The 14,855-nt window shown below is 44.9% G+C and overlaps 1 protein-coding gene across 1 annotated transcript; it reads left to right on the forward strand.

Annotated features, from left to right (window-relative positions):
- The first annotated feature begins 517 nt into the window (after window positions 1-517).
- pfkmb (phosphofructokinase, muscle b) lies at window positions 518-12,218 on the forward strand. The gene is made up of 23 exons (XM_077014605.1): window positions 518-772; window positions 2,694-2,789; window positions 5,410-5,483; window positions 5,705-5,782; window positions 6,827-7,016; window positions 7,636-7,801; window positions 7,941-7,985; window positions 8,088-8,196; window positions 8,309-8,404; window positions 8,516-8,608; window positions 8,730-8,855; window positions 9,099-9,163; window positions 9,248-9,311; window positions 9,487-9,633; window positions 9,720-9,790; window positions 9,954-10,041; window positions 10,123-10,275; window positions 10,364-10,528; window positions 10,635-10,696; window positions 10,952-11,063; window positions 11,152-11,251; window positions 11,352-11,457; window positions 11,570-12,218. The coding sequence occupies exons 1-23, from the start codon at window positions 553-555 to the stop codon at window positions 11,703-11,705; spliced, it is 2,562 nt and encodes an 853-aa protein (XP_076870720.1). The 5' UTR covers window positions 518-552; the 3' UTR covers window positions 11,706-12,218.
- The last annotated feature ends 2,637 nt before the right edge of the window (window positions 12,219-14,855 follow it).

The following is a 14,855-nucleotide window of genomic DNA, read 5'->3' on the forward strand; positions in this document are numbered from 1 at the left end:
ATATAGAAATCTGCTGTCAAGTGTGCCCTCTAGTTGCCCACAATAAAAGTGCAAACACACTGACAACCCTGCCGTTCTTTCATCCAGGCAGAGCTCAGACTCCACTGACTACACCTCTAACAGAAACACAAAGGTCTCGGCCCAACAACCTGTACTCACTAGGATCTTGTAGGAATGTATTCCAACTGAATAGGCCAGATATACAGTATGTAATTCTTCTGTGATAGTGATTCATATAGAAAAATGAGAAATAGAAAATAGAAATAGAAAAAGGAGAGGAGGCAGTGGGACAAAAAGATCGGTGTGGGGGGGGGGGGGGGTTGGGTTCAAGAAAGAAAGAAGACAGATGGAGAGAGAGTAAGCATGTGAGAGAGAGCACAAGTGAGAATGAGAGAAAGAAAGAATGAATGAGAGAGATAATTAATGAGAACTAGAGAGATAGAGACAGAAGACGTGAGAAGGAAAGAGAGAGGGAGGATATGTGAGGTCAGCTCTAATAATACTGATAAGTCCTGGTCATGGCCACCTCGCCGTCTCATTCTGGTGGGTGTAATGGAGGCAGTGTGGGACAGGTGCATAAGTGTCTGGCAGGAGTGTGTGTGCCTTTGGGATGTGTTTGTGTCTGCGTGTGAGGGGAGTGTGTGTTTTCTAGGGTTATGTGTGAGTGTGCTGGAGTTGGGCTTTCGTCTTGTCCACTGGACTCTATATACTGGACTGGCTGTGTTGATCTGGCAGATCTGGAAGATTCTACATCATGCTGATACCATTCATGGTATGAATACAGTTTCTGTGTGTGTGTGTGTGTGTGTGTGTGTGTGTGTGTGTGTGTGTGTTTATGTTAAAGTTATTTTTTAACTTTAACCTATCTGTTCTAGCTAAGGATATTTTTAACACTTTGTGTCTGTGTCAGTGTCTAGAGCAGATTTAGCAATAGCTTCTGTGTATTTACATTTTTAAAATCCATTTTGTGAAGGCATACACTGCAAGTTACTTGATTTAATAAATAAGCATAGAACAGTAGGCCTACATAGGCTTGTGTGTGTGTGTGTGTGTGTGTGTGTGTGTGTGTGTGTGTGTGTGTGTGTGTGTGTGTGTGTGTGTGTGTGTGTGTGTGTGTGTGTGTGTGTGCGTGCGTGTGTGCGCGTGTGTGTGACTGTAGTATTAGGTTTCTTGATATTTTGGCAGATAGACAGCTAAACACATGACCAATTCACACAGTCCTCATTGGTGACACAGCAGACACACCAGACAGTGTGGACAGCAGGTGACTTTGAATGAGTCCTGGCATGGTTCTATCAAGCGAATTGGGATTGACATTACATTTTATTAGAAAACTATTTTTGGTGGATAGGTTGTACCTTTTTAATGCATATGCCAGTAGCACAAACACTGATATTGAGATACATTTTGGCACCATTAGCCTCTTTAAGAGCAAACGTATGATTTGTAGCTGTCAATCATAAAATATGTTACACCTAACAGTTGCCTAATTCCAGCCATCTCCTTCAGTGAAGTATGAGTGGTAGAGGGGGCCCAGTCTAAGGGGCCCAGTCTAAGGGGTGCACTGTAAAGGGGCCCAGTCTGGTACACCCTGGCATTATCTCTGGTCTGAGAAATGAAAGCCACATAGGGGCTGCCGTTTAGACATGACTTTGGTGATTGCTGAGACTGAGAAAAATTATCTGTGTGTGTGTGTGTGGGGGGGGGAAGGTTGAGTGAGCGTTAAGTAGTTACAAGGTTTTGTGTTGCAAAAGGCTTAATCTACTTTCTGTCAAAAGTACATTAGAAGGCTATTACGGCAGAATATGAATATTTTGCTTTAGAAAACCTGTTTACTATGTGTTCTACTATAGAAGTGTGCTCGCTATAGTTCTCTTCATTGGAAGATATTCAATAAATGCTGTTGGACAGAAACACACACACAACTGTAGGTTTATGAGTGACTATGCAGGACAGAATAATTTTGAAAACATGACTGAGCGTTACCACATAAACAAAGATTTTTGAAATTAGGGAATTAGGGACTGCATTCATAATCAGATGTTATACACACTGAAGCTTCTAAATATCATTGTAACATTATTGTAGCATTATTGTGTCATGATACAGCCCCAGATCCCCCTCCCCATTCGGGTGTGTGTATGCGTAGTCTATGTCCATATATGTACTTCCTGTGGGTGTGGTTGTTCCTGTCCGTCTTTATAAGTCTGTTTCGTGTGCTACATTCTGTGTTGTTTTGCTTGCTAAGCGCTACTTTATTAGTCACCATTGTGTTAATAAAGCTGCGTGTTTTCAAACCTGCTCGTCTCTGTATACCGCCATACTTCACCCGTGACATATTGTAACAGGACATTAACATTAATGTAAAATTATTGTAACATTATTGCAACATTTATGTTTCAGATGTAAAGCATGTTTCTGAAAACACTACAAATTGAAGCCCCACACAACATAGAAAGGGTGTGTGTGTGTGTGTGTGTGTGTGTGTGTGTGTGTGTGTGTGTGTGTGTGTGTGTGTGTGTTGTGGAGATGGGGGCAGGTTTGTGCATGTGACTGCATGCCAGGAGGAGGAGGTGGGTTATATGATGTCTCCCATGTCCAGATTAATTACCTTCACTGACTGAGAGAGAGAGAAGGAACGAGAGAGAAGCCTGGGCCCTTTCCTCTAGCCTTTCTTTCCTTTTCTCTTTCAGACCAGTCCATCACAATGCTGCCAACACCAGGGGACCCCACCAAGATGGGTGTGGGGAAGGCCATTGCCGTCCTCACGTCCGGGGGAGATTCGCAGGGTGAGTTGCTCTTGCATGGTGCTTACCGGGGGGTGCTGAGCACGCATTGACCAGACAGAATGACTGCTGGAAACTCACTTATTTGGCCAATGAGTTACAAAAGACTCATTAGTTCAACAAGGAACACTGCTTTATAGTATTGTGCTGAAATTAGTTCTTTTTGCAACGTTATATCATAAGTGACATGCAATCTGGCAGTGGTGAGGGGCTCCTTGTGTTCTTCACTGGTCTTCTCCTAGCATGTATACTGGGAAAGGAAACCTGAACATGTGCTGAGCAAACCTTTCTGATGCATTTAGACCCCTGCAGATAGTGAGGAACCAGAGGTGGAGGGAACGCTGTCTCTCTCTCCCAGTGGGCCACGTTCTGTTAGAGCCTGTCTGCTGGGCCTCATCCATAAATATTTATGCATGATCATTTATAGACATTATCAGTTCTAATAATGTATGATACATGTAGTTCAGCTTATCTATGTTAATACATTACCAAAATATTAAGAATAAACGTATTGCATCTCAAAAATTATATATGTGTTTTGGGCATGGGAGCATCCAACAGTCACTGAAATTAGAGTTAATGAATATGATGAGAATCTTGTTCTATGCTAATGCTCATGTAAAGCTATGCAAAGTGAGCATCATGATTCCCAACCCTAAAAGGACGGAAGAGGTCAGAGCACTTTCACTGTGACCTTTCAGCCAACCTTTAACAAGAGGTCCTTTGACTTTATCCACCACCATCTGGTAACCCCAAAACCCCAAAGATCCTCTAGTCTTCCTGCCATCGCTTTTGCCACCCCCCCCCCTCTCTCCCTCTCTCACTCTCTCTCTCTGGCCGTCTGGGGATGGTTATATTTAGCTGAACGGCCTTTGCTGGGGCTGCAGTTGAGAGGTGGCCAGTGAAGGCTGCCCAGCCCTGTGGCTCCTACACAGACACATGAGCTGGACTCCTTGCCCTTTTTTAATGAGCCTTAAGCAATAAGTGGTTTAGATTAATTGATGTGTTTTTGCATGTTTTTGTGCTGCACTAGATGACTTTGTTTGGATTTTGATCACTGACTTCACTCTTTTTGATTGGAATATGACTGGAACATTGAATTATGTACTGCATTACTGTATAATCCGAATTCGTGGCTTTAGACCGAATGAGCAGGCGGTGTAATCCCCTCTTCCCATACTAGCATAAACAAGTGGGCATTGTAAGGGCAGTGTTACAAAATATTGGTATCTTTCAAGTTTAAAGTTCTTGCAAATTCCCCCCAACAGCCCACTGTCAGTCACTTAGAGCACATAACTGAGGATGAACGTGAGAAGCTAAAACATTTGATGACTATTTAATTCTTGTATGATGCAGAACACAAACTCTATATTCACATGCTATAGATTTTGTGTGGGAGTGACCCATTGAACTAGTTCTTAACTAGGCTAACACTGCTAGTCAAAGACTTGGGTCGTGTTTGCATTCATTCACCAAGAGTGATAGAATAACTGACAGTCCCCGACAGAGACACCGCTCGTGAGACGCAAGAGCGCTGTTGTGAAGAGCTGTTTATTGATCCGGCATCACACAAAAATGAATTTTCAGACCGAGAAAAGGCACTTACTGATATTGAAATTGTATCGAATGGCGTAGACCTCAAATTCAAATTAAAACAAAGGAGCCCAAATAAATGTCATCCATCAGAACGTACACTTCAGAACCAGGATCCAAGAGCGAAGTAGATCCTTGCAATCGCAAAAAAGCAATCAGCCGTCCCCTCTACCAACACTCGAGGTCATCACAGGAAAGTTCACTGGAGCACGTTATTTCAGCACGATGGCTGTAAGATTGGGATAGAGGGTGATCAGGCTCACAGAGGAATGTTTGATATTGACCACATTCAAGTGGTTGGCCTGATTCTCTTGCCATTCATTTCAGCTCGAGATATATTTCTGAGAAAAGCTGATGAGCCCTAGGAATGCCCGAAGGTGCGGTGGCACGTAGGAATGGAGGAAGAGCAAGCAGACAGCTCGAAATGTCATAATCTGTACAGATCTGTGCAAGTAAATCGAGGAGCTGATTGAGAATTGAGCTGTCTGCCTGGAAAACTGCACATCCAACATTGACGTCCCAGTGTAACCAGACCGTGATTCCTGAAAGGATTTGCCAGATCATGACAACAAATTTGTTCAAGTGGAAGTGCCATGGATTCACTGATTACTGTAGTAGGTGCCTGAAGCTCAACACCACCACATCTACAGATGAAGGCAGCAGGTTTTCAGACACAGAATTCCCGAGCGTGGTGTGTTGCATTGGGGACGCCGTACCAACATGCTGGGACGAGAAGTGAGGACGCCAGAAATAATATTAGAATAAGTCAGGCAAGTCTACGAGCACCAGTGAGACCACCAGCAGCACATGGTTCAGCACCTTCAAAGGTCAAGTGGTTTGTTGAAACCGCAGGCCAACCTTTGCTGTTATGAAGCTGCAGGACGTCCAGCAAGTGCAGTGAATACCATATAACTACCAGTGTGGGAACGTTGGTAAAGGATCTGGGCATAACGTGAGACTCAGAGGCATTCTGGACCTGTGCTGCACTTGACCTTGTGAACTCCCTCTACGATCTTCTTTGTTCCCACAGGTATGAACGCTGCTGTTAGAGCCACAGTGAGAGTCGGCATGTACACTGGTGCTAAAGTCTACTTTGTGTATGAGGTGAGATGCACAGTACACACCCACAAACATTATGGCCGTATCTGCGTCTGTAGCATAGCATGCTGTAGCAATTTCAGACACAACTACACACAGTGAACATGCATACACAGCACCAGGCATTAAAAGAAATATAGGAAAATCACTTTTAATCACCAGTAAGATTCTCAGGGTTATTACAATAAGGTGTGTGTGTGTGTGTGTGTGTGTGTGTGTGTGTCCAGGGTTATCAGGGTCTAGTGGATGGAGGTGACCACATCCGCCTAGCAACATGGGAGAGTGTGTCTATGACGCTGCAGCAGGTGAGAGCTGCACCTGTATCCTCTCTCCCTCCAGTCTCTCTCCCTCCAGTCTCTCTACCTCCAGTCTCTCTACCTCGTCTCTCTCCCTCCAGTCTCTCTACCTCCAGTCTCTCTGCCTCCAGTCTCTCTGCCTCCAGTCTCTCTACCTCCAGTCTCTCTCCCTCCAGTCTCTCCCCCTCCAGTCTCTCTCCCTCCAGTCTCTCCCCCTCCAGTCTCTCTACCTCCAGTCTCTCTCCCTCCAGTCTCTCTACCTCCAGTCTCTCTGCCTCCAGTCTCTCTCCCTCCAGTCTCTCTGCCTCCAGTCTCTCTCCCTCCAGTCTCTCCCCCTCCAGTCTCTCTACCTCCAGTCTCTCTCCCTCCAGTCTCTCCCCCTCCAGTCTCTCTCCCTCCAGTCTCTCTCCCTCCAGTCTCTCTACCTCCAGTCTCTCTGCCTCCAGTCTCTCTCCCTCCAGTCTCTCTGCCTCCAGTCTCTCTACCTCCAGTCTCTCTCCCTCCAGTCTCTCCCCCTCCAGTCTCTCTCCCTCCAGTATCTCTGCCTCCAGTCTCTCTGCCTCCAGTCCTCCTGACCCACTCAGCTGATCTCTCCCCTTGCAGTTATTATAACCAATCAAAAATGCATTGGTCCAAGTGGTCCAAGAACCGCAGCCCTAGTGGGTTTGTGAGCTTAACAATATCTTATGTGTATCTGGAAGAGTCCATTATGAAGCTCACTGAAGTACTATAGGCAAAAAAGACACTGAGCTTTGGACCACTGGTTTGGTGGATCCTGGTGGATCCTGGTGGATTCTGGTGGATGCGAGGAAAGATCTGGCCCATGCTGATGGGAGGGCTGATGTATGAACTCCAAGAACATGAGTAAAGCCCCCATCATTTATGCTGCTGTTGTATCTATGAATGACCACAGGATATGCAGAGCAACCATGCACAAATAAACAGAGTTCATCTATATTCACTGCTTCCAATAAAGTGTGTTTGTCCGGTCTGTCAGAGCTCCCGTAATCCCAGAGTGTGGGCTCTTCTTCTGCACCTCCTGTCTCTCCCCAGGGTGGCACGGTGATCGGCAGTGCCCGCTGTCAGGACTTCCGCACCAAGGAGGGTCGCACAAAAGCGGCACGTAACCTGGTGAAGCTGGGCATCACTAACCTGTGTGTGATTGGTGGGGACGGCAGCCTGACGGGAGCCAACCAGTTCCGCTCCGAGTGGAGCGAGCTGCTCCAGAACCTGCTGGCAGCAGGTGCCACAGCGCCGCTGCACCACACTACACTACACCCTCCTGGCTGAGGAGCCCACACCTGCACGGGCTCCGCGGGGGGCCACAGTGCCGGGCGGGTCTGCCTCACAGCTACAGCACCCCAGCTGTGATTCCCAGCCTCCCGCTGCTTGTGCGCAGTGTGTTTGCATGTTCTCCCTACGCCCGTGTAGCTTTCAACTAGGCACTCCGGTTTCCTTCCACATTCCAAAGGCAGGCATGTTAGGTTGCAATTGATCCTTTGTGCACGTGTGTGTGTGTGTGTGTGTGTGTGTGTGTGTGTGTGTGTGTGTGTGTGTGTGTGTGTGTGTGTGTGTGTGTGCCTTGCACACTGTGCTGCTCTGGAATAGGCTCTCACCCCCTTAATTGTATTAGGTGGTTTAGAAGATAAATAAATACATATGTTACATGCTGGTAAAACACCAGAAAAGCATTAATAACCTACTTTGGACAGATTAACCCACTGTTAGAAAATAGTAACGTCTATGTCCAACAATCTTTTCCTGTTTAGTGGGAGCTTTTTTTGTATAGTTTATTTTATGTGTAGTGCTGAAATACCAAAAAGTCTAAAAAGGTAACGGTGTTTGGTCTCACATGTCTGCAGGTAAGATCACAGCAGAGGAAGCCAAGCAGTCTTCTCATCTGAACATTGTAGGGATGGTAGGCTCTATAGACAATGACTTCTGTGGCACTGACATGACGATCGGGACAGACTCAGCATTGCACAGGATCATGGAGGTTGTGGACGCCCTTACAACCACAGCACAGAGGTGTTTGCCCACATCCCCACACACTCCTAAACCAGATTCCTGTTTCTGCTGTGTGCCCACATCATGAATAGTCCTGTATATTGTCCATTAGTGGAAGACGTAGTGCTTTAGTGACTGACTTCTCTTCCACTCTTCGTAGTCATCAGAGAGCCTTTATTCTAGAGGTGATGGGCAGACACTGTGGGTACGTAACACAGTACTTCTTAAATTGTTCTTTTTTCTGTTTGCCTACTTTCCTGTTTGATTATTCATACTATTTTACTATTTCTGCCACATTTGCGTGCAGGTATTTGGCACTAGTAACAGCTCTAGCAAGTGGAGCTGACTGGGTCTTTATTCCTGAGATGCCTCCAGATGATAGTTGGGAAGACCATCTGTGCAGGAGACTTGCTGATGTATAACAAGTGCACACACAAAGTTGTCATCACAATATCATCACAATTATCATAATTCCATTAACATCTCAACTACCCCATGTTTGTTTCCATGTGTACGATTTCTTTTTAGCAAAGAAGTCTGGGTTATCGTCTTAACATTATCATTGTCGCCGAGGGGGCTACGGACCGCTCTGGCAAACCAATCACGTGTGACTTGATCAAGAACGTAAGAAGCACATTGGACCCACACACCTCACAGTCAACTCACCACACGAGAACATAACTGTATGTCTTGACTCTGCTGGCCAATAGTGTTCGTGTCTTGCACTGTGTTTAGCTTGTCACCGAGAGGCTTGGCTTTGACACTCGAGCTACAATCCTGGGCCACGTACAGAGAGGAGGAACACCGTCAGCCTTCGACAGAATACTGGTACGTTCTAGATTTCAACCATGTGTTCTAGATTCTCACCATGCGTTCTAGATTCCCACCATGCGCAGCTGAATGGTGATAGCCTTTCATTTGTTGCCAATGAAGTTGTTGCTCTTCCCAGGGCAGTAGAATGGGAGTGGAGGCTGTGATGGCCTTGTTGGAGGCCACGCCCCAAACACCTGCGTGCGTGGTCAGCTTGTCAGGCAATCAGGCCGTGCGTCTGCCTCTCATGGAGTGCGTGCAAGTGGTATGACTTCTCCAAAGCACCACATCAGAACTGGTGGCTCTGGAGAGCATCCTTTGAACATAAGCTCTTCAAAGCCTCCAAGATGTTTTAAGTTCTTTCCTTCCTGACTTGAGCTTGCATTGCATTTTGGGGATGTTTTGTGAGGCACCAGTTCAGACCTAAAATTCTTCCACTGAGCATCTCTGTAAGATAATGTATGTTCATGTTCCTGGGCAACGCATGTATCTACCCACTCTCTGTCAGACTAAAGATGTGACCAAAGCCATGGCGGATGGCAAGTTTGAAGAGGCTGTGAAGCTCAGGGGAAAGTGAGTGCTGAAGCTCCATGCCTACGTGTTGTCCTCTCTCCGAGTCTGTCGAGGCCATACTGTGTACCGCTTGTGTTCCTGCAGGAGTTTTGAGAGCAACTGGAACACCTACAAGCTGCTGGCTCACGTGAATCCAGCAGAGGTGAAGGTGAGTTCAGGCGATGGCGGAGTATTCCCCCGTGCTCCTGTCTCCTCATACACCAGCCTCTGGCTTATTGCCTTTCTGCTCAATAAGGGACGGTCCGTCTCCTCTTGCCCCACTGGTCTCCCCTGTCTTCCTCCTCACTGGCTGCTTTTCTCTTCACCCTTTACCCTCTCTCCAGAGTAATATCAATATAGCCATAATGAACGTGGGCGCGCCGTGCGCAGGTATGAACGCAGCTGTGCGTTCTGCCGTCAGGACCGGCATCCTGCAGGGACATCACATGCTGGTTATACACGATGGCTTCGAGGGACTCGCTCACGGACAGGTTAGCGCACACCCCCGTGCACACAGCGTCTAGCGTGGAATCATTCGCTCACGCGGACACGGCCCTGTCGTTCTGTCCATGTCCAGGTCGAGCCTATTTCATGGGCAGCTGTTGGGAACTGGATTGGAGAGGGTGGCTCTAACTTGGGAACTAAGAGGTAGGATCAGTAATAAAGGTTCACTTATTTACCAGCAGCACTGGAGTTCTTCACATTGTTGGATATGAATAAACCTGATATCAAGTCTTGAAAATGAAATAAAGTGCAGCTTATGTCAGTTGACAATAGCTCTCTGTCTCCCTCTGTCTGCATGTGTGTGTAGGACATTGCCAGCAAGTATAATTGAAGATATCAGTCTCAATATAGCTAAGTTTAATATCCATGCGCTGGTCATCATTGGAGGATTTGAGGTGAGATATATTGCAATGATCAAGACTCCTGGATTAAAAAAAACTTCTTAAAATATAAGATTTTTTTGTGCTGTTTCTTAGGCATTTGTTGGAGGTTTGGATTTGGTGACGGGCAGAGAGAAGTATGAGGAATTGTGCATTCCCCTTGTTGTCATTCCAGCCACCGTCTCCAACAACGTTCCTGGAACTGACTTTAGCATCGGAACTGATACTGCTCTGAACACCATTACATCAGTGAGAAGTACTAATGTACATTTACACATACGCAGTGTCTCCTCCAGATTCAAACATCCCTAAGCTCATCTTTATATATGTATGTAAGACATGTGACAGGATAAAGCAATCTGCAGCTGGGACAAAGCGCAGAGTTTTCATCATTGAGACTATGGGGGGATACTGTGGATATTTGGCAACCACAGCAGGCCTGGCTGCAGGAGCTGATGCTGTCTATATCTATGAGGAACCTTTTGGCATCCATGACTTGGAGGTAAAAAAAACTACAAAATAATTAACATCTAGGGACATCACACACAGATATAGTATATTTCTTCACTTGACATTGTTCCAATATGAGTTAATCGCTTAATTTGCAGACAAATGTTGAGCATTTGGTGGAAAAAATGAAGACCACTGTGAAAAGAGGCCTCATCATCAGGTCAGCCTGTGTGTCTCTTTCTTGTTATTTATTTTCATATCTGCACAGTATTTTCTCATTGTAATGACTAACAGTAAACTGGGAAGGTGAGGTCCTACACATCCTGCCTGTGATCTGTCTTCCAATATGATCTCATGTATACCCATACTTGTTTGGCCTCCATTTTGTGATATATTCCGGGAAAATGTTGATGTCATGGTTGAATGTTTTTGTCTTGAGCCCCACGTTAACTAACATGAAGTCATTTCTCCTCAGGAATGAGAAATGCAGCTCCAACTACACGACAGATTTCATCTTCAACCTGTACTCCGAGGAGGGCAAGGGAATCTTCGACTGCCGCAAGAACGTGTTGGGGCACATGCAGCAGGTTCTGGTGCTGCTGTACGGTAATCATAACTGCCTGAGTGGCCCTTATGGAGAGCTTCTCTGATACACACTCTCTCTGTCCCCCTCAGGGTGGGACTCCATCACCCTTTGATAGGAACTTTGCGACTAAATTGGGTTCTAAAGCGATATTGTGGCTGACTGATAAACTGAAGGAGTGCTACAGACATGGTGAGTGGCAGACTCCGCCTCCATCGTAGACTTTACTGTCGGGATCCTGGATGTCTCTTCTGATTGGTTGTTCTGCATTTGACTCTGGGCGCCTGTGCAGGTCGAATCTTTGCCAACACGCCAGACTCTGCCTGTGTTCTGGGCATGAGGAAGAAAGCCTTGGTCTTCCAATCTCTTGCTGAGCTCAAACTAAACACTGACTTTGAGTAAGTGACCGTGTTGCCACATGTTTTCCTAACACTTCGTCTTGTGGACATTTCTCTCTGGAGCAGTCAAATGGTGCTGCAGTGCTAACATGTCGACCTCTGACCTCCCCAGGCATCGTATACCCAAGACTCAGTGGTGGTTGAAGCTGAGGCCCATTTTGAAGATTCTGGCCAAATACAATGTCAGCCTGGACATCTCTGAGAAGACAAGTATGGAGAGTGTTATCAAGAAGAAAGGAGTGATCTAGACACGCAGTGGAGAGTGCTATCAACAAGAGAAGAGTGATCTACACACGCACACACACACTGGTCTAGAGGATCATAAAAGCCACATGCTGGTTTATCACCCATTTCAAGTCTTCCCTAATTCTGAACTTCTCATCAGTCATGCACATGTGATTCTTTTTCACACATCTTCACCTGCCTCATATCATGGTGTCTTGCTTTGCTTGTCTCCCATGTCCTGGATGTATTTAAAGGGACGCCTTTCATTACATGGAGATGCTAAATAAATACACACAGAAATGCAGCTTTGAAACGTGAGCATTGTGAAAACGTTTTACTTACATATGACAATTTTCGTGTCACAATAATATTAAGAATTAATAAGAAAAAACAGAAGTGGAACTGCTGTTCTTACCCCTGTTATTCTGGGTTTCTTCTAACCCAGAATATAAAGTGTGATTTCTCTAGTTTACAAGCTAAATTCTAGTGCTCTAACTAAATTCAAATGTGAATAAAGGAAGAAATATGTTGTTTTATCTGGTGATCATTGTGTTGGAAGTGTCAGGCTCAACCAAGACAGGGATTAAAGGTGTTGGCAAGGCTGGACCTCTGGTGGTAGTTAATAGCACAAACAGAGTAAAAGGTGGAGGGTGGAGTCATAGGTGCTTTAAAGATTGGTGGGGTGGTCTCATTTTGGCACTCGTGTAAGCAGGGGATTGCACAGACAATGATAGGCAGTTGTTGAAATTCAAATGCTGTGCTCAAATACAAATGAGAATAAAATGTATCCTATTTATAGCAACTCCATTCAGTGTCTACATTGCAGTTGAAGGTTATAATGTCAGAAGATAAGCTAAAAGCATACACCATAAAAACTAGGATTGATTTTTTCCATTTACAATTAGACAATTTTATTGTTTTGGATTTCCTTGCTTGATAAAAAGCATGCATAGAACATATTTCCTGTACCCTGTGTAACTGGGCCTAACACAGACGTCTCTCTGTGGTCAGTGGCGTGAAAAGTCATGAGTTAGCTACATTGTAAAAGTTACAGATGAAAAAAAATCTATCAATATAACAAACTGCTATGATTTTTGGCCAGTAGTTTATGCAATGATTTTACAGTTTTGAGAGATCAATAGCTATAGTTTGCAGATCAATAAGCAATTTACTATGCAAATAAAATCCTAAATAGTCACAATTAACCTTACTTAAGTGTTTTGGTTGCAGAACCTGTTGTCCACTCTGCTGCTGGAGCAGAATCAGACTCCTGCTGGTCTCCATGTCCATCATCATCATCATCATCATCATCATCATTCTAGGTCCCAGGGAATCACTTCCTGTGATTAAACTGAGGCTGAGCATAGTTGACCAGATATTAAAGTCACTTTGAGTTCTCTTTGCTGCAGTTATGAGTTGAGTCATTTGGGTATTTGTGTATGATGATGTGTGTGTTATTGTTGGGCTTGCTGCAGGTGGACTTCACAGTGCGTCTGACAGCGTCTGAATGTCTGAAGGAGCCTGAGACGTTCAAGATCCAAATGCAAGGCATCAGTGAGGTTCTGAAGGTCACCGTGGAGACGCTGTGTGACTGCCAATGTGGTGCTGCAGAGGAGGACTCCCAGTACTGTAAGGAAAGAGGAACCCTCTCCTGTGGAGTCTGCAGGTAGAGCTCTCCTCTCTTACAGTCTACAGCGCCCCCTGCCTGCACACACATATGTCTGTAAGTAAAATTTATGTGAAATAAATCATGTTATTAACATCCTTGTGTATCTTTGTTTTAACAGTGTCCTTGCCAAGCTTCAGTAGAATTTATCCTGCTATTATTCCTAGCTGCTGGTTTTCTATTCATTAGTGTGAGTTCATTTTAGCCCTGTAATCACCGCTCAATGTGTGTCTTCTGTCTCTGCTGTAATGAGGGCTACCTGGATCAGAATTGGGATGTGAGATTCAGAGCAGAGCAACATAGACTACACTATCTTATGCTGATGTCCTATTGCCAAGACAACAACTCGCAGGCATGCAGTGTGCATAGCACCTGGGAGTGTTGGTGGTGCGTGAGCAGTGGGCAGGACAGTGGCCTGATGTGTCATGATGCTCGCTGTGAGCACCAGCAACAGTGAGGTGTGGTGTGTAACACAAGGGATCAATCACAATAGGGTTAGATTTTCAAAATCACTACAATCTGAATTCAGGGACTGCAGACTTTCCATCCAATATACACAAACACAATCCACGTCTCTGTGGTGTGTGTGTGTGTGTGTGTGTGTGTGTGTGTGTGTGTGTGTGTGTGTGTGTGTGTTAATTGCATGAAAAGACGTGTGTGTGGAATGTGCGTGCAATTACAAATCTCTGCATATTGACCCAGAATGCCACTAGACACTGTGAATCTTATGAACTACATGTTTTTAGAGCTTGCAACTTCATTTACAGCTGAAAATACCCTTCAAGCAATTAAATTCTAACGTCCCTCACAACCCAAACATTTGCATCCAAATCCTTGCAAACACAGTACCACCATTACACATATTTACTATGTGAAGTTACAGTAAGTTTAACTTTTTTAGTGACAGTAGAAATATTTTTAGTATAATTTAACTTATACAGTTAATTTCTGTGTGTCATGGTACAGTCCCTGATCCCTCCTGTCAGCCGTGTATATGTGTGATCTGTGTCCGTTTACATCCATTATGTACTTCCTGTGGATGTGATTTTATGTGCGTGTGTTCATCTGTCTCACCTGTCACTTGTCTTTTTAACGTTATATGTTGCGCTTTTCTTAATGTATCTAATGTATGTATGTATATATATACTGTGATCTCTGAAAATGAATGTGAAAATATTGAAATATATAATATTTCAAACATAATATTTGAAGATATATTTAGCCACATGTGCTGTTTGTGAGATATGCAGCTGCCATTTAGAGCAGCATGCAAACATGACCTAACATAAAAATAAGCAAGAGTAAATACCCAGAGACTACACAATTCATCTGAGTGGTCACTAATGAACCTGATGGCCTTGGGCGCATTGACACTTCCATCAAATAGACATACAGGGCAGTGATAATGCTGCCCCGCGGGTAACAGCCCCACAACAGAGTGGAGGACATGGCTGGAGGAATTAATTACACAGTGTCCTTTATTTAGGGCATGTTCTTCATGAAAAGA

The sequence above is a fragment of the Brachyhypopomus gauderio genome, chromosome 8, assembly GCF_052324685.1.
Source record: "Brachyhypopomus gauderio isolate BG-103 chromosome 8, BGAUD_0.2, whole genome shotgun sequence".
In the NCBI taxonomy this organism is placed as follows: domain Eukaryota; kingdom Metazoa; phylum Chordata; class Actinopteri; order Gymnotiformes; family Hypopomidae; genus Brachyhypopomus; species Brachyhypopomus gauderio.